Raw genomic sequence first — 25,010 nt, forward strand, 5'->3', positions numbered from 1 at the left:
CCAGTTGTGATCACTGCTCTAAAACGGGCCTTCACTGTAATTTTTCTCTAAACCAGTTGGGGGCGCCAGACTCCCAGAGCAGAGGGCAGAGGCTTTCGGCCAATCAGCAGGCTGAACAGAACCAGGTCCAAACTACCGCGTTGTTGTTGTTGTTAAGGCCTGTAGTTGCTGTGTTGTTGACCATGTAGTCTCCATAAAAGCTTCATCTAGCCTTTGTGTCACCATTAGAACACAGTTCACTGCCAGCTGTATGCCACCCAAGCTGCTTACTCACCTGGACGCCAATGGTGTGACTGTGGGGCTGAATCTAAAATGACCCCTATTCCCTATGTAGTGCATTACTTTCGGCCCTGTGGGGCTCTGACCTAAAGTAGTGCACTATATAGGGAGTAGGGTGCCATTTCAGATGCAACCCAGCCTTTCAGGGTTAGTCGGCTTGCTAGGATTACTAATGCATAGAGCGTTCTCTCTACTTCAACCTAATCAACTAGCCTTAGCTGTAGAATTCTCTTTACTTCAACCTAATCAACTAGCCTTAGCTGTAGAATTCTCTCTACTTCAACCTAATCAACTAGCCTTAGCTGTAGAATTGACTAAAACTGATTTGTTGTGTGCTCTAACAACTTTGATGTGAATTGAGGTGGTTTTTCCGGTTGGTTTTCACTTCGCCTTTTGTTTCAGTGGAAGATATTGTATTTACTGAGTTTGGGGGGGACTTTGTGTTTTTGTTGATTTTGTTTTATGCACTTTATACCATTGCCTTGTGAATGTTTGAGTGTTCAGGGATGATTTTGACTGGGTATTAATGGTTGTGTTGGATTGGCTAACCTTTTTTCAAACATCCTTGTTCCTTTTTGAGGGAAAGATGCTAAGACTGTTAGAATATGGCCCTTGTGTCCTTGACCATCTGTCAGGATCTCATTTATATTCCTCCTCTTCCTCTTCCTCTTCTTTCTCTTCTGTAGGATGAGATGTCTAATGCGAACCGTGGAGGCTCCAAGTCCAACATGCCCATGTCTCCTAAAGGGGGCTCCAAGTCGGGGACCCCCATGTCTCCTATAGGGGGCTCCAAGTCCAACACGCCCATGTCTCCTAAAGGGGGCTCCAAGTCGGGGACCTCATTTGGGGCTCCCGCTCAAGGAGGTTCCAAAATGTCCACACAACAAGGTGGCTCTAAATCAGGCACCCCCATGTCTTCTCAACGAGGGTCCAAATCGGGTACCCCCATATCATCTCAAGGAGGGGACTCAAAGTCGCTTACCCCATTGTCCACGCAAAACGGTGGCTCTAATTTGGTCATTCCACTGTCTTCTCAAGGGGGCGGGTCTATGTCGGCCAGTCCCATGTCTACTTCCGAGTCTGACGTTGCCATGGCATCGGTGAGCACGCCACTCCAGGAAGAGTTTGAGAAAGTGGGCAAGAACAGGAACCTGGACAGAAGCAACAGGAAGCCAGAGAACATCGGCAGTAAGAACACCACAGTACCAGAGGATCAGGAGGGTCCAGAAAGACAAAACTTAGAACTGAGAGGAGGGTCAGGACCTCGCACAGGTCAGTACTGCAGCTCCAGGGCATAAACTGGGATAACATGGGGATTGGCTATGTTGGGGACTTGGATTAGTTGTATTGTAAAACCTACCAAAAATGTGTTTGGCATCCCACAAGAACAGTAATCTAACATGTTCTCTTTCCTCTCCACACGCAGCAGATGATAACACTGAGTCATTGGAGGTGCAGGCCATCATAGAGTCCACTCCTGAACTGGACATGGACCTTAGCGGCTACAGAGACGCCAGGTAGGGTCAACAGGAAGTAGTGTTTCTATCTCGATCTCTGCATCTCTATCCTGAACACTCAATCTCCATTTGTGTCAAACTGTACAGAAAATCCCTTCCAGCTTGGTTCCTTTTGAGCCGGATATATAAAACAAATCTATACAAATTGTATTTTATGATGGAATGTATTGTAGCTGTGTTCACTCAGATGACCTCTCTCCTTCCCCCCCTCCTCCCCCATCCCTTTCTCCCTCCTCACATCCATCTCTTCCCCCCCTCCTCCCCCATCCCTTTCTCCCTCCTCACATCCCTCTCCAGTACTCCTACTGAAGGAGTAGGTATAGAGAACATGGCGTTCGACAGGAACACTGAGTCTCTGTTTGCGGAGCTGTCCTCGGCAGGACCCGACATGGAAATAGACATAGCAGACATGGACGAGGGGGCTGACCTGCTGGGTAAGACACTCCCACCCTCCCTCTAGTTCTCCCCTTTTAGCTCCCAAACTCCCAAATGATGTCTAAAATATACAGTGGGATCTCCCTCTTGGTGAGGTTGTAGGTTCAGTGTTCTTTAGGCTGCGTATAGACCTGTTGGAGTCCCCGCGATTCTATGAGCATGCGTCCATGCTCACGAAATCAACTAAACTGTTAGGTGATCGTCAAGATAATCTGTTTTGTTTTCCACCTCACATTGCCAGCATGGGTCTCAGACCTTAACTTCCTGGGTAAGACTGAAGGAGTGTGTGTGTGTCATATCATTCCATTTTAGACAGGAGGAATTTCCATTTCTTCTCTTTTTTTCCTTTTTCCTTTTCATCCCTCCTTTCTCCTCCTAAGGTATGGGCCGTGAAGTGGAGCATCTCATCCACGAGAACACTCAGCTGCTGGAGACCAAGTAAGTTGTGTTTTCAAATCACCTGCGTCCATGCTCACGAAATCAACGAAACATGAATTTATCAAGCGCAACAATGTTCCACGTTGTGCAGTAGACAGCACACTACTGCCACCTGTTGTTCACGGAGGGGTTTAGCTTTCATCAGAGAGAGTTCACCCAGGTCCCAGAGGAAGTATGTGTAGGGCCTGATGATCACGCCGTCTAATCTTTGTCCTCCGTCTCGTCAGAAATGCATTGAACCTGGTGAAGAATGACCTGATGGCGCGTGTGGATGAGCTGTCGTGTGAGAAGGAGGTGCTGCAGGGAGAGCTGGAGGCTGTGACTCAGGCCAAGACCAGACTGGAGGAGAAGAGCAAGGAACTGGAGGAGGAACTCAAGAAGTCAGTCTCTACTCTACCCTTCTGTCTGTTTTCTTTCCCTGTTTAGATGAATATAGGATCCCCAGGCATCTCTAGTGTGTGTGTGTGTTTCTCGTAGGGTTCGGGCTGAGGCGGAGGAGGCCAAAACAAAGACGAAGAGTGAGAACAATGAGGAAGATGTGAGTTCTGTGAGTGTGTGCATGTGTTTGCTGAGGTATGTGTGTGTATGTGTTTGCTGAGATATACAGTTGAAGTCGGAAGTTTACATACACTTAGGTTCGAGTCATAAACAAATTTTTCAACCACTCAACAAATTTCTTGTTAACAAACTATAGTTTTGGCAAGTCGGTTAGGACATCTACTTTGTGCATGACACAAGTCATTTTTCCAACAATTGTTTACAGACAGATTATTTCATTTATAATTCAATGTATCACAATTCCAGTGGGTCAGAAGTTTACATACACTAAGTTGACTCTGCCGTTAAACAGCTTGGAAAATTCCTGAAAATTATGTCATGGCTTTAGAAGCTTCTGATAGGCTAATTGACATAATTTGAGTCAATTGGAGGTGTACCTGTGGATGCATTTCAATGCCTACCTTCAAACTCAGTGCCTCTTTGCTTGACATCATGGGAAAATCAAAAGAAATCAGCCAAGAGCCCAGAAAAAAAATTGTAGACCTCCACAAGTCTGGTTCATCCTTGGGCGCAATTTCCAAACACCTGAAGGTACCACATTCAACTGTACAAACAATAATACGCAAGTATAAACACCATGGGACCACGCAGTCGTCATACCGCTCAGGAAAGAGACGCATTCTGTCTCCTAGAGATGAACGTACTTTGGTGCGAAAAGTGCAAATCAATACCAGAACAACAGCAAAGGACCTTGTGAAGATGCTGGAGGAAACGGGTACAAAAGTATCTATATCCACAGTAAAATGAGTCCTATATCGACATAACCTGAAAGGCCGTTCAGCAAGGAAGAAGCCACTGCTCCAAAACCTGCCATTAAAAAGCCAGACTATGGTTTGAAACTGCACATGGGGACAAAGATCGTACTTTTTGGAGAAATGTCCTCTGGTCTGATGAAACAAAAATGGAACTGCTTGGCCATAATGACCATCGTTATGTTTGGAGGAAAAAGGGGAACGCTTGCAAGCCGAAGAACACCATCCCAACCCTGTAGCACGGGGGTGGAAGCATCATGTTGTGGGTGTGCTTTGCTGCAGGAGGGACTGGTGAACTTCACAAAATAGATGGCATCATGAGGTAGGAAAATTATGTGGATATATTGAAGCAACATCTCAAGACATCAGTCAGGAAGTTAAAGCTTGGATGCAAATGGGTCTTCCAAATGGACAATGACCCCAAGCATACTTCCAAAGTTATGGCTAAAGGACAACAAAGTCAAGGTTTTGGAGTGGCCATCACAAAGCCCTGACCTCAATCCCATAGAAAATTTGTGGGCAGAACTGAAAAAGCGTGTGTGAGCAAGGAGGCCTACAAACCTGACTCAGTTACACCAGCTCTGTCAGGAGGAATGGACCACAATTCACCCAACTTATTGTGGGAAGCTTGTGGAAGGCTACACAAAATGTTTGACCCAAGTTAAACAATTTAAAGGCAATGCTAGCAAATACTTATTGTGTGTATGCAAACTTCTGACCCACTGGGAATGTGATGAAAGAAATAAAAGCTGAAATAATTCATTTTCTCTACTATTATTCTGACATTTCACATTCTTAAAATAAAGTGGTGATCCTAACTGACCTAAAACGGGTTATTTCTACTAGGATTAAATTGTGAAAACTGAGTTGAAATGTATTTGGCTAAGGTGTATGTAAACTTCCGACTTCAACTGTATGTAGGTGTGTGTGTTTTCTGAGGTGTGTGTGTGTGTGTGTCTGAGGTTGCTGATACCATTTATTGCAGGCGGATGTTCCCACGGCCCAGAGGAAGAGGTTCACCAGGGTAGAGATGGCCAGAGTCCTGATGGAGAGGAACCAGTACAAAGAGAGACTGATGGAGCTACAGGAAGCTGTACGATGGACAGAGATGATACGGTAGGGAGAGGAATCATGTGACAAGCTCAGCTAGTCCAAAACAAAATTATGCATATTGAAGAGTTTTTGTCTTTTTGTATTCCAACCACACAATGTGCTTACTGATAAACATGCACCCCTTCTAGTTTGTGTTTTTGTGTTTTCTCTCCTGGGCGATTCTAGCTAGTTGAGTAACAAGATCGTTTTTGTCTCAGCTGAATAGTGATAAGTCATTAAATGTGTTGTAATCTTCCCCTCAGAGCATCGAGAGAGAATCCAGCCACCGCAGACAAGAAGAAATCCAGCATCTGGCAGTTGTAAGCTTCACTCCTTTCCTACCGTCACTCCTTTCCTACCTACCGTCACTCCTTTCCTACCGTCTCTCCTTTCCTACCGTCTCTCCTTTGCTACCGTCTCTCCTTTGCTACCGTCTCTCCTTTCCTACCGTCTCTCCTTTCCTACCGTCTCTCCTTTCCTACCGTCTCTCCTTTCCTACAGTCACTCCTTTTATCACTCCTTTTCTTCACTCCTTCAATGCAATCCTTCCCCTTTACCACACATCTCTCCTTTTTTGCGTGCTCTCCTTTTCTCTTTACACTCCACATCTAGGAGCTGTCATACCACACTTATAGCTAAAACCACTGTAAGATTGTTGATGATCATTTAATCTGATTTCCCCTCTTTTTTTTCATTTTTTTTCACGTTTTGATCTCCAGTGTGTAGGTAAACCTTTGATAGGCTAATGGGTCTTTTTGATTTTGGTTCTTAACAAACAAATCAACAAACCAGGGAGTGTCTGCCTGATCAGGGAATGGCTTTTTAGTTGAAGTGTCATTTTGTTTTTGTTGTAAGTCGGAGTGAGTTCAAATTGAGTGAAATCTCCCAAGGGAAACCAACACTTTTCATCTGCTTTAAAACGTTTCAAAAACTATTCACCTACAAATGGAAGACAGAAGTGTGTTTGTGAGCGTGCACGCGTATCAGTGTGCTTCAGCTTAGTACACATATTACATCTATTTTACTGAAATGTCTTATAAATTGCCATTTCCTGATCTAGGCTCCCCTGTTGGGTTTCAGCAGGAATGGTTATGGTGTGTAATGCATCTGACTAATGCTGAATTTTTATTTGGGGCAGGGGTTAAAGCATTAAGCTGTTGGAGAGGGGTTGTGTGTATTGAATGCATGTTTATTTATGAAGAAATCCTCTGTCTCCTGTTACCCTCTGCTCCTTTGGTCCCTCTCTCTGTTGTATCCTGCCTGATGTTGTTGTTGTCCTATCTGTATGCAGGAGGTGTGTTGGGAGTGGTTGGGATGGGTGATGGGCGTGGAGAAAGAGGGTATAACTAGTGGAAAGGATAGTTGTATTCTAGAGTCAGATACTGTAATCAGAATGTCATCTGTGGTTGGACAGATTTCTAAACTGATACACTGAGTTTAGTCTTGAGGCTACTTTCTGCTATATGGAGAGGGTCATACAGTCATCTATACGTTTTGACCTGATGGTCTGTAGCTATTTGATCTTCAACTGAAAGAATCCTGATATTTATGGACCTAGTCTTTTCATCTCACTCTGTTACTAAACAAGCATCGTCTCTAGAGCCGGAATAAGCAGCAATAGTCTGTAACTGTGTTGTGTTCTGTGTTGAATTACTAACTGCCTGGTTCGTGTTACAGTACTAACCAATGCATTCCCTGCTCTCCCATCCCCTGTAAAATCACAGAGTGGAGACTCGCTCGCTGCTTTTGGTCGGTGTAGTGTGATCTAACCAATCTGATTGAGAAAGGTCTCTTTGCATCATGGCACTGGAACAACAAACATTGTTCTGACCTTTTTGAAAGTTTGCCAAGCTCTGTATGGTTCTGATTTTTGCCGTGATTTTGGAACTGAAATGGGTACTGAAGGTGTGATTTGGGGGGGCGGGGGGGTAATCAAACCTTTAATTAGATTATTTATCCCTTAAACCCTGCTGCTGCTGCTTTGTCTGCCCCTCTATATGTGTCTGTGTGTTCTTTCTTTCCACCTCCTCCTTCCTTCTCCCTCCATCCTTCTCCCTCCTTCCTTCTCCCTCCATCCCTCCCTCCGTCCTCCAGTTTCAGTCGGTTGTTCAGTTCGAGTGGAGGAGCGGCTAAGAAGCCTGCGGAGGCTGCGCCAGTGAATGTGAAGTACAACGCCCCCTCCTCCCAGGTCCAGCCCTCTGTGAAGAAGAGGAGCGCAGCTCTGCAACAGCTACCCAGCGACAAGAGCAAGGCTTTCGACTTCCTCAATGAGGAGTGAGTGTTGGAGACGTCTACCCATCTGTCCATTTCACTCATGATCCAACCAGTCTTTCACACATCAAGGATTCAATCGTCCTTTGGCCCCACCTCCATGCCACCATCCATTCTTCAATTCATTTACCCATCTACACTGGACAGTATGTCCAAAATAGATTAGATGGTTTTTTTCTCCCCCAATTCAGGTCTGAGTCAGGCAACATGGTGTCTCGCAGGGAGCAGAAGAGAGCCCAATACAGACAGGTGAAAGCCCACGTTCAGAAGGAGGACGACGGCAGGGTACAGGCCTACGGGTGGAGCCTGCCGCAGAAATTCAAGGTAGGACAAGTGTCTTAGTGCATTACTTTATACTAGACTTTTTCTAGACGAGGGCTGCGTGTTAAGTTAGGTTCAGTGACTCTAGGTATGCTGACCACTGTGTTATATTACAGGTGGCCAACGGTGGTCAGACGTTAGAGAACAAGATGAAGAATCTACCTGTACCTGTCTACCTCCGACCACTGGATGAGAAAGATGCTACCATGAAGGTGTGTGTGTGTGTGTGTGTGTACCTTACCTTGTATTTCTCTCCATGCAGTACATTCGGAAAGTATTCAGACCCCTTGACGTATATAAAACAGATACCTTATTTACATAAGTATTCAGAACCTTTGCTATGAGACTCAAAATTGAGCTTAGGTGCATCCGGTTTCCATTGATCATCCTTGAGATGTTTCTACAACTTCATTAGAGTCCACCTGTGGTAAATTCAATTGATTGGACATGATTTGGAAAGGCACACACCTGTCTATATAAGGTCCCACAGTTGACTGCATGTCGGAGCAAAAACCAAGCCATGAGGTTGAAGGAATTGTCCGTAGAGCTCCGAGACAGGATTGTGTCGAGGCACAGATCTGGGGAAGGGTACCCAAACATTTCTGCAGCTTTGAAGGTCCCCAAGAACACAGTGGCCTACATCATTCTTAAATGGAAGAAGTTAGGAATCACCAAGACTCTTCCTGTTAAGTTCATGTTTTAAGTATCCCTATATTTCTGTTATTACGGGGCTATCACTCAGTCAAGAGTGCGCATGCGCAGGAAGTTTGTTCGTTGTTGGACCTAGCCTTGAGTGTAATGGCTACCTTGTAGTGTGTTCATATAGTAGAGTAAACTTTGTTAAACTGGAACCTTGTCGTTGTATCATTTCGAGTTAACATTGGTAGCAGAGAATGTCTTCTAACTACAACGTGCCACCTCGCTTCGACGAGAAGAGGTCGTACGAAAGTTGGAAAAATGAACTGGGAATCTGGACACGCGTTACTAATCTGGACGCGAAAAAGCAAGCACTTGCGGTGGTATTATCGCTCGAGGGAAGAGCGAGAGATACAGCACTGGAACTATCCGTTGAGGATTTGAACAAGGATGACGGTATGGGAACTTTGATCACAGCACTGGATTCTGTATTTCTTAAAGAAGAGAAAGACCGTGCCTATGAGGCATATTCAAACTTTGACAGTGTTACGAGAGATATTTCGGTTGCAATGGCGGACTACATCATTGATTTAGAACAGAGGTACAATAGAATGCGCAAGTACGACATGGTTCTCCCAGATGCAGTGTTAGCTTTCAAGTTGCTAGATACTGCCTGTCTAGATGGTAGGGAGAAACAGTTGGCTTTGACTGCTTGTACTGTGCTGACTTTTGCATCTATGAAGTCGGCACTAAAAATAATATTTGGTGAGAAGACGTCTGTCGCGCCAATAACAGATGGAATGCAAGTGAGTGACGCAGCATATTACACCGAGCAGCACAGAAAAGGCGCTAACAAGTCACGTTCTCAAGACAACCAGAAGAGGGCGCCATTTCCCGGCACAAATCCACTGGACACATATGGAAGGAGATCAAAACGTGCAATTTGTCAAAGCACTTACCATTGGGTTAAAGACTGTCCTCATAAAAATTAACAAGTTAAACTAACAGAGGAAAATGTAAACACAGAGATAGAGCAGTGTAACATTACACTGTTTTCAAATGAATCTGATACTGAGATTTTTATAGTTGAATCCTTAGGATCTGCTGTGATTGATACTGCATGTACACGGACAGTGTGTGGCGCAAAATGGCTTGATAGCTATGTCAGTGAACTAAATATGAAAGAAGTACAAAATATGATTGACACACCAAGCAAAAGAGCTTTCAAATTTGGAGATGGGAGAATTGTCCATTCTACCAAGAGAGTTAAGATACCAGCAAAAATTGGTCAGACTAAGTGTCACATTGAAACAGAGGTGGTCCCTACAGATATCCCCTTACTATTAAGCAAAGCTTCCCTCAAGAAGGCAGAGGCTGTACTAGACATAAAAAATGACAAGGCAGTGATGTTTAAACAACCAGTGACTCTTGAACTTACTACCTCAGGCCACTATTGTGTAAACATTTTAGACAAAGACATCTCACAGAGTCCATGCAAAAATGAAATTCTGACAGACACAGAGCACATGGAGATTCTGACAGTCACAGAGAACATGAGCACTAAAGAAAAACACAAAGTATTGCAAAAGCTTTACAAACAGTTTGGACATGATACAGTTGACAGACTTCAGAAGTTACTCAGCAGTTCAGGGAATAATGATGATGAGAAGTACGAAACTGGAAACAAAGTGTACTACAAACGAGTTGACTGTCAAGAGTGGAAAGGACCGGGAGTAGTCATTGGTCAAGATGGTGTGGTGATATTTGTGAGGCACGAAGGCATGATTGTCAGGGTGCATCACTCAAGATTGCGGAAAGTAAATGATCAACAAGATAGAGGGGCTGTAGCTGAGAATCAGTCTCCTAATGAAAATGACAAAAAGGACACAGTAACAGACACAAACCTACCAGATGTCACATCCAATGATATGGACACTGAAACTGACACAGGAAATGGAGCAGAGACCTTTAACCATGCCACAGGTAATACTATTGAGCGTTCAAATGAGGAAAACATTCAACAACAGCCATATGTGTTAAGAGAACATGGTTGTTCCAATCTGAAAACAGGACAAACTGTTAAATACATGGACAGAGAAAGTGGTATTCCACATACAGCAACCGTCATTGGACGAGCAGGAAAAGTAAAACACAAGAACTGGTACAACTTGCAGTACTCTGAACCAGCTACACTTTCTGGTACAACAGGGTCAGCTGACCTGTCACTTGTAGATAATATCAGAATTGAATCAATGGAAAATCGAGAAAAACAGAATGACATTCAAAATGATGATGTACTTGAAACAAAGGACGTGTCATTTGACTCAGCTAAGCTAGATGAGCTCAGTAATTGGAGGAAAAATGGAGTGTTTGAGGAAGTCAAAGACATTGGCCAAAAGTGCGTATCAACAAGGTGGGTGTGTACCCTTAAAGAATCCTTAACTGGAATAGTGCCCAAAGCACGTCTAGTGGCTAGAGGTTTTGAGGGGCTGGCTGCTAAAGAACTCCCAAAAGACACACCGACATCAGAGTCATTCAGATTGCTGATGTCAGTGATCTGCCAGAAAAAATGGAAACTTAATTCCATAGACATCAAATCTGGATTTTTGCAGGGAACAGAGCTGTCAAGGGACATTCACATCCGACCTCCGCCCGAAGCTAAAAGCGAAGGAACACTGGAAACTAAAAAAGTGTGTGTATGGACTGGCAGATGCGTCACTACTGGTACAACAAAGTCAAGGCAACAATGCTGAATACAGGTGGAAAAATGTCACAAGTGGATCCTGCAGTCTTCTATTGGCTTGATCAAGACTGCAATGTGACTGGAGTACTTGCCTGTCATGTTGATGACTTTATCTGGGGTGGCTCACAGACCTTTGCTTCGACTGTGATTCCACACCTCAAAGCTGTTTTCTAGGTTGGCCGTGAGGAGCATGATCATTTTTGTTATGTTGGCATAGAGTTTATTACAGTTGATGGAAAAATACTGATGCAACAGGAGAGCTATATCAAGAATCTTCAACCCATCCACATGGATTCTTCAAGAGCCGTACAAAGGAATTCCCCTCTATGTGGAATTGAAGCTGGTCAATTGAGGTCAAAGATAGGACACATTTTATGGGCTGCGAGACATAGTAGACCTGGTTTGATGGTTGCAACTTGGCATCTAACACAAAACACGCCACTGTACAAACCATTCATGAGGCAAACAAAGTTGTTCGTAAACTGAAATCACAACAAGTGACTTTAATGTTTCAGCATGTTGGAAAAGATGACTCTTTGAAAACTGGTTGTCTTCAGTGATGCTTCGCTAGGTTATCACTGGTGGGACAAAATGGCACTTCCTACCTGTAGTTTGTGTCACTGACAACTACTCATTAGTTGATGCTGTGAAGTCAACCAAGTCTGTCACAGAGAAAAGACTTTGAGATTAGCAGCATCAAGGAACTTATTCAAGCACAGAGAATCCAGCGGATTCTGTGGTCGACCACAAAGGAACAGCTTGCTGACTGTCTGACTAAAAAGGGAGCATCCGTTCTTGTGCTCCTACAGGCTCTCGCTCCTACAGGCTCTCAGTAATGGAAAGTGGCAGCTTGAGTAATACAAATAAAAACTGTCACACAACCCATTTGTAATGGGGATCTTGAATAATACTTGGACATTTAATTATGTTGTTGATGTTTTTTTTGTCTTTAAAGAAAAGGGGGAGATTGTTAAGTTCATGTTTTAAGTATCCCTATATTTCTGTTATTACGGGGCTATCACTCAGTCAAGAGTGCGCATGCGCAGGAAGTTTGTTCGTTGTTGGACCTAGCCTTGAGTGTAATGGCTACCTTGTAGTGTGTTCATATAGTAGAGTAAACTTTGTTAAACTGGAACCTTGTCGTTGTATCATTTCGAGTTAACACTTCCTAGAGCTGGCCGCCCGGCCAAACTGAGCAAACGGTGGGAGAAGGGCCTTGGTCAGGGAGGTGACCAAGAACCCGATGGTCACTCTGACAGAGCTCCAGAGTTCCTCTGTGAAGATGGGAGACCTTCCAGAAGAACAACAATTCTGCAGCACTCCACCAATCAGGCCTTTATGGTAGAGTGGCCAGACAGAAGCCACTCCTCAGTAAAATGCACGACAGCCCACTTGGAGTTTGCCGAAAGGCACCTAAAGGACTCTCAGACCATGAGAAACAAGATTCTCTGGTCTGATGAAACCAAGCTTTAACTCCTTTGCCTGAATGGCAAGCCTCACGTCTGGAGGAAACCTGGCACCATCCCTGCAGTGAAGTATGGGGGTGGCAGCATCATGCTGTGGGGATGTTTTTCAGCGGCAGGGACTGGAAGACTAGTCAGGATCGAGGGAAAGATGAATGGCGCAAAGTACAGAGAGATCCTTGATGAAAACCTGCTCCAGAGTGCTCAGCACCTCAGACTGGGGCAAAGGTTCACCTTCCAAAAGGACAACGACCCTAAGCACACAGCCAAGACAACGCAGGAGTGGCTTCGGGACAAGTCTCTGAATGTCCTTGTGTCCCAACCAGAGCCCAGACTTGAACCAGATCAAACATCTCTGGAGAGACCTGAAAATAGCCGTGCAGCGATGTTCCCCATGTAACCTGACAGAGCTTGACAGGATCTGCAGAAAATAATGGGAGAAACCCAAGAATGAGAAAAATACCCAAGAAGGTTCAAGGCTGTAATTTCTGCCAAAGGTGCTTCAACAAAGTACTGAGTAGAGGGTCTGAATACATATGTACATTTTGATATTTCATTTATTTAATTTTTTATAAATTAGCCAAAATTTCTAAACCTGTTTTTGCTTTGTCATTATAGGGTATTGTGTGTAGATTGAGGAAAAAAACATATTTAATCAATTTTAGAATAAGGTTGTAACGTAACAAAATGTGGAAAAGGTCAAGGGGTCTGACTACTTTCTGAATGCACTGTATATGTTGCGTATTGGTAACTGTGTGTATTTATCTCCTGTAGTTGTGGTGTGCTGCGGGTGTGAACCTGTCGGGGGGTAAGACTCGTGACGGCGGGTCTATAGTAGGTGCCAGTGTGTTCTACAATGACCTGACCAGCACTGGTCCTGAGAGCCCTCTCAGGAAGACAGGATCACAGAGCAGTCTGGACAAACTGGACCAGGACCTAAAGGTACATATACATCACACACAGTCACATGGTCATACAGCACACACATGCTTGCACTCATACAATAGACAGACAGACGGGCTCATAAGACACACGTGTGTACGTACAGTAAAGACACACACACACTCATACATCCTTTTCCATTGTGTGTGTGTAGGAGCAGGAGAAGGAGCTGCTCCACCAGGAGGAGCTGTCCTCTCTGGTGTGGATCTGTACCAGTACTCAGGCCACCACTAAGGTCATCGTCATCGATGCCAACCAGCCTGGGAACGTCCTGGAGAATTTCTTTGTCTGCAACTCCCATGTTCTCTGCATCGCCAGTGTGCCAGGTCTGCGTGTGTTCGTTTGTGTGATGTAAACTGAAGACAAGGCAAAATGTTTTTGTTTTGATTGCAGCTAATCATACCATGTTTGTTTATACATGTTTATATATGACATGTGTGTGTGTCAGGTGCCAGAGAGACAGACTATCCGGCAGGGGAGGAGGTGCCCCATGACGCGGAGTCGGGATCGGGTGCTGAGGGCGGGACTTTGCAAGCCAGCACAACCAGTAGTTGCTCAATGGGCGAAGCTGGAGTGCTGGCAGGGATCAATGTGGTTGGCTGCTCTACAGAGGGGGCAGTGGCTACCCCCCAGACAGCAGGAGCAGAGAATGACACCGACACAGGTAAGATTAGTACACCCATGCAGGCATACAGTTGGAAGTTTACATACAAGTAAACTAAGTCGGAAGTTTACATACACTTAGGTTGGAGTCATTAAAACTCGTTTTTCAACCACTCCACACATTTCTTGTTAACAGACTATAGTTTTGGCAAGTCGGTTTGGACATCTACTTTGTGCATGACACAAGTAATTTTTCCAACAAGATTACAGATTATTTCACTTATAATTCACTGTATCACAATTCCAGTGGGTCAGAAGTTTACATACACTAAGTTGACTGTGCCGTTAAACAGCTTGGAAAATTCCTGAAAATGATGTCATGGCTTTAGAAGCTTCTGATAGGCTAATTGACATCATTTGAGTCAATTGGAGGTGTACCTGTGGATGCATTTCAAGGCCTACCTTCAAACTCAGTGCCTCTTTGCTTGACATCATGGGAAAATCAAAAGAGATCAGCCAAGACCTCCACAAGTCTGGCTCATCCTTGGGAGCAATTTCCAAATGCCTGAAGGTACCACGTTCATCTGTACAAACAATAGTACACAAGTATAAACACCATGGGACCACGCAGCCGTCATACCGCTCAGGAAGGAGACGCGTTCTGTCTCCTAGAGATGAGCGTACTTTGGTGCGAAATGTGCAAATCAATCCCAGAATAACAGCAAAGGACCTTGTGAAGATGCTGGAGGAAACGGGTACAAAAGTATCTATATCCACAGTAAAACGAGTCCTATATCGACGTAACCTTAAAGGCCGCTCTGCAAGGAAGAAGCCACTGCTCCAAAACCGCCTTTAAAAAGCCAGATTACGTTTTGCAACTGCACATGGGGACAAAGATCGTACTTTTTGGAGAAATGTCCTCTGGTCTGATGAAACAAAAATAGAACTGCTTGGCCATAATGACCATCGTTATGTTTGGAGGAAAAAGGGGGATGCTTGCAAGCCGAAGAACACCATCCCAACCGTGAAGCACGGTGGTGGCAGCATCATGTTGTGGGGGTGCTTTGCTGCAGGAGGGACTGGTGCACTTCACAAAATAGATGGCATCATGAGGTAGGAAAATGTATGTAGATATATTGAAGCAACATCTCAAGACATCAGTCAGGAAGTTAAAGCTTGGAAGCAAATGGGTCTTTTAAATGGACAATGACCCCAAGCATTCTTCCAAAGTTGTGGCAAAATGGCTTAAGGACAAAGTCAAGGTATTGGAGTGGCCATCACAAAGCCCTGACCTCAGTCCTATAGAAAATGTGTGGGCAGAACTGAAAAAGCGTGTGTGAGCAAGGAGGCCTACAAACCTGACTCAGTTACACCAGCTCTGTCAGGAGCAATGGGCCAGAATTCACCCAACTTATTGTGGGAAGCTTGTGGAAGACTACCCAAAATGTTTGACCCAAGTTAAACAATTTAATGGCAATGCTAGCAAATACTTATTGAGTGTATGTAAACTTCTGACCCACTGGCAATGTGAGGAAAGAAATAAAAGCTGAAATAAATCATTCTCTCTGTTATTATTCTGACATTTCAAATTTTTTAAATAAAGTGGTGATCCTAAGACAGGGAATTTTTACTTGGATTAAATGTCGGGAATTGTGAAACTGAGTTTAAATATATTTGGCTAAGGTGTATGTAAACCTCTGACTTCAACTGTACATACATACACACATGTATCCTTTTGTTTGTTTGTGTGTTTGTATTTTTGGTCTCGTATCCTTCGCTCCAGACACCAAGCCCCTCCCCCTGTCACTCACCACCACAACGAGGAAAGATCATCTCCCTCTTACAACAAGCAGTCAACTCATATGACACCGAAACACATTGAGACATTATTTTACTGTAATAGAGGAGAACGTAACCTTTGCAACGATGCCCTTTTATGTCTCAACTCCCAAAATGTAGAACAGAGCAGACCCTACTAAGATGGGAGTATCCATTAAAGTGATTGTGGAAAATGAATGCTCAGTTTCTGTCGTGCGCGGCACCATGTACAGCTAGCAGCATATTATCCAGACTGTATGCTAGCTGTCTAGCCTGTGTTTTATAAATGTGCAAAGAGCATAAAAATACGCATTTAAATACGGAATTGGCAACTCGTTCTCATTCTGCGAAATAAGCATCTTCTTATCCAGGTAGGCCACTGGATTTCAACATCCTAAAGAAAGTGAACTGTTCAAACAGTTGGAGACGGACAGGAGGGTGCATTCATAACAGATCGACTGTTCTACCTTGTTAGCAAGCAACTAGATCCATGTAAAGCTAGACTTTAAATATAAAGATTAGCTGGCTACTCACTAGCAGGTGGGCCTGTGCTTGAGAGATTGTTAACGCCTGCTACCAGAAGTTAGTCATTTATTAGTGAATGAGCATTTTGCATGGTTCTGGTTAAGTGTGTAACAAAAAGGGTGTTTTCATAGACCAGATCAGTGATTATGGCAAAAAAGCTATAATATTTGCTTCTCCTGTCCTTCCCTAAGTCAAAAGTGATTATCTATTGAATTCTCTGCTCTTACACCTACAGTTTCTCCTTCACTCCTCTCTGTGTAGACGCCAAGGCTGCAGAGGAGGCTACTGAAGCTACAGAGGCCAGTGCGGGTCCTGCAGGCCCGGAGCATGACTTAAGTCAGAGGGGAGTCTACACTGAACATGTCTTCACTGACCCTCTGGGAGTACAGAGCACTAGTCCTGGGGAGACGCCAGCCAACTACACACAGAGGTATGGGATACAGGGATGCACACACACCACACACACACACACACACACACACACACACACACACACACACATACACTAACATCCTGTTTCTGTTCTCAGGGAGTCTGATCTGGTGAAGGATGGAGTTAGCTCCAACCCTAACCCGGAGGAACAGGACCTGATGAGAGAAGAAGCCCAGAAGATGAGCAGTGTTTTACCAACCATGTGGCTTGGGGCACAGAACGGATGGTGAGACGCCGATCGATTTAATCAATCAATCAGATCAGTTTATCAATCTCATATTGACCTCATCAGTCAAATGTGTGTGTGTTCCAGTGTGTACGTGCACTCGTCAGTGGCCCAGTGGAGGAAGTGTCTCCACTCTATAAAGCTGAAGGACTCTGTCCTGGGCATTGTCCATGTGAAGGGGAGAGTGTTGGTGGCTCTGGCTGATGGAACACTGGCTATCTTCCACAGAGGAGTGGGTAAGGCTGATATGTTTTCTTACACGTTTGTGTGACTTTGAATTGGTTTTCTTAGTTTCTTATGTGACTGTATCCATTAAAGGATTCCTACATTGGTGCTTACACACCGCTCTTACACTCCCTCTCTCCAGATGGTCAGTGGGACCTGACTAACTACCACCTACTAGACCTGGGCAGACCCCACCACTCTGTCCGCTGTATGACCGTGGTTCACGACAAGGTCTGGTGTGGCTACAGGAACAAGATCTACGTGGTCCAGCCCAAAGCCATGAAGATAGAGGTACGTCTGACCCGTTCATGGATGCACGCACGCACAAGAACCCACACACACACACACGGACCCACACAGGCTCAGTCCACAGATTATAGTTGTAATCCTCCTCTCCTTTTCCATCCCTCCCACTCTCCTCCACTGTAGAAGTCATTTGATGCCCACCCCCGTAAAGAGAGCCAGGTGAGACAGCTGGCAGGGGAAGGAGATGGTATCTGGGTGTCCATCCGACTGGACTCTACTCTGAGACTGTTCCATTCCCACACACACCAACACCTGCAGGACGTTGACATAGAGCCCTACGTCAGCAAGATGCTGGGTGAGGAACCAAGGCCATTTACACCTGTTGCTCTTCATGTAGTTATTGTGTGTTCTACGTTCTATGCTTCTAACGCAACTTGATTGTGGTGTTTGTGTCCTCGTTGTTAGCTAGTTTTGACTGATATGGGACAGGGGTTCACAGCATTAGCAAGCCCAAGTGACATACAGGAAATACAGACCCATTATTCCTCTTTTCTTAATGTGTCATGTTGGTCTCCCTCAGGTACGGGGAAGCTGGGCTTCTCCTTTGTCAGGATCACAGCTCTCACGGTGTCCTGTAACCGTCTTTGGGTCGGCACTGGCAATGGAGTCATCATCTCTATACCTCTCACTGACAGTAAGGGGAAGTTATGTATCTCTCCCACTCTCCACCCCCCTCTCTATGCCCTCAACTCTCTCCCCAAATCTCTATTTAATGATGCATCTCTCTCCATCCTTCTCTCTCCCCTCCCAATCTCTATTTAATGATAGATCTCTCTCTCCATCCTTCTCTTTCCCCTCCCATTCTCTATTTAATGAAAATCTCTCTCCATCCTTCCATCTATCCACCCTCTCTCTATTTAACGATTAATCTCTCTCTCTAGCCAATAAGGTGATGGCAGGGCCAGGTAAACCTGGCGGAGTGATCCGTGTGTATGGTGATGAGAACAGTGACAAGGTGACGGCTGGAACCTTCGTACCCTTCTGCTCCATGGTGCACGCTCAGCTCTGTTTCCATGGTCACCGAGACGCAGTCAAGTTCTTCACCGCTGTCCCAGGTAACTTCACTTCTCTTCCCTCTCTTCTTCTCCTCCTCGTCCTGCCTTTTAACTGATGAAGGTCCCCCCAGGTCAGGTGATCCCGTCAGGTGCAGGCGGAGCAGCGGAGGCGGGGGGTGACAACGGGGCAGAGGAGAACCCTCAAAAGCAGTTGGGCAAGTCTGTTCTGGTGATGAGTGGAGGAGAGGGATACATCGACTTCAGGATGGGTGAGTTGGCATGGACCATCACATCAGACTGACAAGTACAGTCAGTATATGGCAGGGCATGAAAACATAGATATTTGTATGAGTTGAAGTGGCTTAGTGTGTGTGTGTGTGTGTGTGTGTGTGTGTGTGTGTGTGTGTGTGTGTGTGTGTGTGTGTGTGTGTGTGTGTGTGTGTGTGTGTGTGTGTGTGTGTGTGTGTGTCTTTGTGTGTGTGTCTTTGTGTCTTTGTGTCTTTGTGTGTGTGTCTTTGTGCGTGTGTAGGTGATGAGACTGAAGAGCCACTGGACGAGCCCACTCTGAAGCTGCAGCCGTTCCTGGCCAAAGCTGAGAGGAGTCACCTGATCGTCTGGCAGGTCATGGACAGCCAGGACTGAACTTTAACCTCTGACCATGCCACGGCGATGAGGAGCCTATTTAAAGCAGGAACAAGCTGTCCAGTCAGATTCACTCTTTTGCATGTTTATTTTTGTTTATTTATTTTCTTCTAATTTTGGTTTTGTATCTTTGTTTTGTTTTACATTTTTTTAATTAAATGTTTTATTTTACTGATTGTATTGTATTTTAAATCTGATACAAGCCTGTCGTGCTTCTATTATTATTATTATTATTATTATTATTACTATTATTATTACTAGAATGATTATTAGTGAAAACAAAACAAAAATTGATTTTAATTTTCTTAGATCATATTTTGCACTTGATTTTCTATTGGATGCTTAGGGTCCAACCCCTCTGTCCAAATACTGTGTGGTGATTGGTGGAATCAATGCAGGGTCAGGGTGTGTCTTTGGCCTCCCCTCTGTGCTTTCTTTCAGATAGACGGAGAGGAGACAATACTGTATAAGAGACCTGCTCACAGGAGAATAATGATGGTTTATTGGTTATGATGTGTTTTGAAATGCAAATCCAAATCAACCCCATGATGTCTCACATCGTCCAATAAGAAAGAAGGGATTACAGGACAATCCAGCAAGTGAGCCAATCCTGTGTGTCCTGAATGACACAGACGTACTCTTGCGTGATCGATTTTATTTTGTGAGAACATGGCTCTTGATTGTATGAAAGACAGTTTTTAATCAATTGTAAGAGTTTTCTGGACCTGGGATCAGTGTTGTCCTCCATTACTGGGCTTATGTTTAGGCTAACCTAATAGATCTCTGATCAATCATGTCCGTAGCTGCTGGGGCAGAGAATCGCCTTGTTTCAATACTTTCGAAATGCACCTTTTCTTTCTAGGGGTGATGATTGACAGGATTTAAATAGGATGGATACATATAGATTAATCATTTATTACCTCACGGAAGGAAGGCAGTGTTGCATTGCAAGAGTGTTGGAACAGGGCTTCCGTCTTTAGTTTCTGGGCCGCTGCTCTCCCGCCTTCCCTCCCTCCCACCAGCTAGAGCTTGCAGACACTTTACGAAAATCAACGGCTGCCTTATGTTTGAAAGTTGAGAAAAAATATATTGAAAACTACATTATGGACTTTAAGTGTGACAGATTTATTTATTCCTATGTGAAAGAATGTTACATGGCCGGTTACCAAATAAAGAAAATGTGTAATGTGTGGCCTTGTAGCAGCATGTTCAGCCCCGTCTCTCTGTAAATACAATAACATTTTGCCAGACCGTCTTTGTTAAAATGATCATGGTGTATAGAATAGAGATATATTTTTAAGCTGTCATCTCTGCAAATAAACTAAGAGCACTCTCCGAGAGCAGAGATGTTGGTGTATAATAGCCGGCTTCTCTGCTTCTGAAATCCTTTGTACGCTGAGAGTAGATGTTACCCATAGGCACAGATCTAGGATCAGTTTATCTTCTCTAAATCCCAACATGAAACATTAAGGGGAACAACTCAACACTGACCTTAGATCAGCGTCTAGGAACAACTTCTTTCTTCTACCTTTTGTACACTAGAGGGCAAGGTGGCTCCCCCCATAGGTTGCTATGATACTGAAGTTTTCAGACTAAGCCTATTTTGATTAACTTTTTGTACATTTAGTCTTTTTAGACATCTAAAATGACACATTGATTCCCCATCTAGTACACTATTTTGGCCAGGCTAGTTGAAAGAAGTGCACTAGAAAGGGGGTAAGGTTTCATGTCTCTCTGGTCTGTGCATCAACAGATTTAGCTGGTGTCTGTCCTGAGGGGTGAAAGTGTGTGTGTGTGTTTCTCTCCAGGAGAAGATCCCTCATATTGCAGTTTAGCCATTTCAGTATTTATTTCTATGAAAGAGCATTTGCAGTTCAGAATGTAACTTTGTACAATATGAAATATCACCATATATGTGAGCAACCGACTTGATTCGGTCTTATGTAGACAAATTTGAAATTGTGTTTTTTACATTAGATATTATTTTGACAAGGATTGTTATTGGAATGGTCAATACATGAGTGGTTGAATTAGAGAGAGAAACTACTGAGCTATGCACTACATCCACAGGGGAAGGTTGAGTGTTCTGGGTAGGAGTTGTCATTGGGCAGTGATCTAGGAACAGCTTATCCTTACAAAATCCTTCATTACGGCTAAGGTGAAATGTGTAAAACAGATCAGTGCCTAAGATCAGCTTATTTTTTTCTCTAACCTGGAGGTTGATGAACAGGTCACAGTCGTGTGTCTCCCCCCCCCACATAAAAAACTGTTGTGTTGCTGTGAAGCATCACCTATGTACTGATACAGCATCTCAGCCTTGTTCTTTTAGCATTCAATTAAACTGACTTTTTTGGGGAAACTCTTGTGTCCTCTCGTTATTTGGCTTTTTCCAACTTATTGAAATCATTCCTAGGTGCTCTTGACTTTACCAGACATGGCTCTTTCCAATACATGAGGTACACTTAAAATCAACCTCTTAAAAGATAAGCAAACATTCAGCGTACATATGTGTAAACCAAACACAATGGCTGTCCATGTTCAGCAGTAGCCAGCACCCTGGAGAATGACCAGAGGTTAACTCTGCAGGGAGATAGAGGGTTGGTTTTCTTTTATGGCTGTGGAGCGCTGCCTGGTGAAGGTAGACACCCTCTCTCGTTCTCGCTCGCTCTCCCTCTCTATTTCGCTCTCTCTTCTCTCTAATGCTCTGCCACAGTATCGATTGCTTTTGGATAGGCAGAAACCAACATTTAGCACAACGCTGTCTCATGTTGCCCTGAAATAATATCTCTCTGCTGTATGTGTGTCTACATTAACTGGATAGATGATAACCTTGCAAGGCCAGACAGAGTGCCTGTAATCAATGAAACACCTTGATTTCAATGCAGTGTTTAACTATTGACTTTTTACATATAGCATCATACCATAATATCTCACCTGTAGCCTAGCCTACTGCAATAGAGGGGTGGCAGGTAGCCTAGTGGTTAGAGCGTTGGACTAGTAACCAAAAGGTTGAATCTCCGAGCTGACATGGTACAAATCTGTCGTTTTACCCCTGTTCCTAGGCTGTCGTTGAAAATAAGAATTTGTTCTTAACTGACTTGCCTATTTAAATAAAGGTCAAAATAGGACAGAATCTATTTGAACTCCTGAAAAGAGATAATCCTTCACTGAAGAAAACACATTCAATTTTCTTCCTTGCCACCAGGTGTCAGTGTTGCCCCACAGTCTGGTGGCGTCTGGAAGGGGACATTACTAGAAGCCAATAGAAACACCTCTCCCTTTGCTCTAATTGGCTTTTAACTGTTCTATTTATGTATTTAATGTTCCATTCCATCCCAATAATGTACAAAATCTGCGATGGCACTATAGCCATGTGTGAAATTTGGTGCCTCTATCGCAAAAGCCACAATTGTTTAACTTAGCCGCTAGACAATAACGATGTCATAACATTTCTGTTAGTGCGTATTAGGGTGTGAGGATGGATGGTGACTTTGGACAGGACACATGGAGGGGGTGATAGTAATGGTCACGCATGCCTGGCCTGCTGCGCTGCCCCCCTGCCCCCCTGGCCCACACATTTACACCACCCATATCAGTAGAACATACACACCTCCCTCTCCCTGCTTCCCTGCTCTCTCAGGGTGTAGCGGTTATGTAATGAGCCAGCTGGTGTCTCTAGGGGAGGTTGGCTTGGCCTTGGCCCCATGACGCTTGCAACGCCAGGGTTGTGGGTTCGATTCCCACGGGGGACCAGTATGAAAATGAATGCACTCACTACCGTAAGTCGCTCTGGATAAGCGTGTCTGCTAAATGACTAGAATGTCTAGGCACACACCATTACCCGCTGCCCAGGCCTCTCTGTCTATGGTCCAACCAATAACACTGAGGGGATCACTCTTTCTATTTTATGGAAAGGGTAATATCTCAGGTGCCTGAAACAATCCTGCATTGGCTGCAGTGCATGCATGCATGTCTGTGTTGTCTGCCCATATGTTTCATTGCAGGGCCAGATGGGTGCAATGAGGTGAGTGCTGAATCTGTTGAATGGTGTATTTCTACCACAAGGTATAACTCGTTGTCATTATCATACTCACAGAAAATACTCCACATTACCCTCTCATTAAACAATACACTGGTCGGAGTAAGAGAAAGACTTGGTTTCTCACCCTATCATATAGGACCCATATCAATTCATCATTAGCTATGTCCCTCTGCTGAGTGCAGTTTGTGTCTGAGTGTCACAGTCATCATCGGGTCTTTCAGATCATAGGTGTCACTGGACCCAAACACACAGCTGCAGTCGCTCTCTTTCTTATTCTCTCCATCTCTCTGTTTATCTTCCTCCTCTGATGTCTGAGTGTTCCTTCTCCAGCTCTGTCACCAAAGGGGATTTGCTACTGTGTGTGTGTGTGTGTGTGTGCGTGCGTGCGTGCGTGCGTGCGTGCGTGCGTGCGTGCGTGCGTGCGCACGCTGACACAGCACATCAAAGGGTCTGCTAGAGACGGTGTCTGGGAGAATGAGCTTCAGAATGCAGGCTGCTCGCCCTCGGCCTAGACACACGCACACACTCAGACCTGGCAGAGAACAAAACCGATTTTTAGAATAGACAATAATAAAATAGAATCAACAACACCAACATTTCAGAATAGAATACACAGGACATTTTGAAAGGAGAGGTCGGGTGATGGAATCCATTGTCCAAAACATCCTTCCTCTGCTGTAGTGGAGAATCAGCAGTTGCTGACCAACTCCTAAATTTGGACCTGAAAATGGATGCCATAGACAGATGAAGTTCAGGTTTGGTTTGCCTGCCATTTGCTTCTGCTGGGTTTGTGAAATAGAATACCCTTTCTTCCATACACTCAGATATTTGTGAAAGAGGCTCCTAAAGCCACTCAAAGCTGCACAGACTCAGTGGTTTGAGATAATGCTAACATCTGAAGTCAGTATCCAATTTCAGCTGTCATGTCCTTATTTCAAGGTCTTTTACGCTGCCCTGCCCTTGAGCAAATAAGTTTAAAACTCTAAAAATAGATGTTTTCCCTGATACAGTAGCTGAGAAGATAGCCACGAGGTTGGAGGAGCTACCGGAGGTGTAATTTCAGACCCTGTAACTATGCAGAAGGCTGTAACAGTCAAATATGCTGTCTTTGATTAATCACTTCAAAGATGTTCCAACGGATTTGTAAAAAAGGTATCATGGAAAGAATTTGCTTAGATCTCTAGGTACCACACGGACCATTGAATGAGACTAGAAGCTAGATACTATTCATAATAGAACTTAGGTATGTTTGTTTTTGTGTTTTTCATGCTTGCAGCTACTATTTTCAGTAGCATATGACTAGGGGAAATTAGCATGAACACATAATCTGCATAAATTCAATGATCAGATAAGGAAGCTTGAAGATAAATTGCTTCGATTTCATGTAATTTAATCCATGCAAAAAATGATGCTTGAGGAGAGAATGTTCCAGAACAGCTCTTTCAAAAGTTGAGAATAAATGTTCAGAATGCTTTGCCACCTGTGCTGCTGAGTCACAATGACCCAATATATGTATATTTTGGTATTCCTCCATAGTAAACAATAAATAAATTGATTTTGGTAGCTATATAATTGAATTTATTAATGTATACATTTTGACAAGTATATCCTATTACCACTAAATGCATACTTTTAAATTATATTATGTAAACTGAACATCAAAAAATATATAAAACATATTCCTGAAAGTATTTTTGTAGAGTACCAATGCTACTGCCCCACTAAAACAAATACATACTAAAAAACATG

The 25,010-nt window shown here is 44.0% G+C and overlaps 1 protein-coding gene across 6 annotated transcripts in view; it reads left to right on the plus strand.

Annotated features, from left to right (window-relative positions):
- LOC139580769 (C-Jun-amino-terminal kinase-interacting protein 4-like) overlaps nucleotides 1-21,578 on the plus strand; it is a 58,949-nt gene extending 37,371 nt beyond the window's left edge. For 2 of the 6 annotated variants that reach the window (XM_071409768.1, XM_071409769.1), the window contains 23 exons: nucleotides 966-1,551; nucleotides 1,706-1,796; nucleotides 2,094-2,230; nucleotides 2,612-2,669; nucleotides 2,897-3,049; nucleotides 3,147-3,207; nucleotides 4,965-5,095; nucleotides 5,335-5,391; nucleotides 7,166-7,345; nucleotides 7,534-7,666; nucleotides 7,780-7,875; nucleotides 13,280-13,447; nucleotides 13,602-13,773; nucleotides 13,896-14,111; nucleotides 16,655-16,823; nucleotides 16,923-17,051; nucleotides 17,139-17,287; nucleotides 17,419-17,567; nucleotides 17,706-17,877; nucleotides 18,103-18,216; nucleotides 18,464-18,637; nucleotides 18,709-18,846; nucleotides 19,107-21,578. In XM_071409768.1, the coding sequence (XP_071265869.1) occupies nucleotides 966-1,551; nucleotides 1,706-1,796; nucleotides 2,094-2,230; nucleotides 2,612-2,669; nucleotides 2,897-3,049; nucleotides 3,147-3,207; nucleotides 4,965-5,095; nucleotides 5,335-5,391; nucleotides 7,166-7,345; nucleotides 7,534-7,666; nucleotides 7,780-7,875; nucleotides 13,280-13,447; nucleotides 13,602-13,773; nucleotides 13,896-14,111; nucleotides 16,655-16,823; nucleotides 16,923-17,051; nucleotides 17,139-17,287; nucleotides 17,419-17,567; nucleotides 17,706-17,877; nucleotides 18,103-18,216; nucleotides 18,464-18,637; nucleotides 18,709-18,846; nucleotides 19,107-19,219 (3,546 nt within the window). In that variant the 3' untranslated portion in view covers nucleotides 19,220-21,578. Of the gene's footprint in view, nucleotides 1-56; nucleotides 126-965; nucleotides 1,552-1,705; nucleotides 1,797-2,093; nucleotides 2,231-2,611; nucleotides 2,670-2,896; nucleotides 3,050-3,146; nucleotides 3,208-4,964; nucleotides 5,096-5,334; nucleotides 5,393-7,163; nucleotides 7,346-7,533; nucleotides 7,667-7,779; nucleotides 7,876-13,279; nucleotides 13,448-13,601; nucleotides 13,774-13,895; nucleotides 14,112-16,654; nucleotides 16,824-16,922; nucleotides 17,052-17,138; nucleotides 17,288-17,418; nucleotides 17,568-17,705; nucleotides 17,878-18,102; nucleotides 18,217-18,463; nucleotides 18,638-18,708; nucleotides 18,847-19,106 lie in introns of all 6 variants that reach the window. The other 4 variants (XM_071409763.1, XM_071409764.1, XM_071409766.1 and 1 more) reach the window with 4 other exon arrangements.
- Nucleotides 21,579-25,010: the final 3,432 nt, after the last annotated feature.

Source organism: Salvelinus alpinus, chromosome 7, assembly GCF_045679555.1.
Source record: "Salvelinus alpinus chromosome 7, SLU_Salpinus.1, whole genome shotgun sequence".
Lineage (NCBI taxonomy): Eukaryota > Metazoa > Chordata > Actinopteri > Salmoniformes > Salmonidae > Salvelinus > Salvelinus alpinus.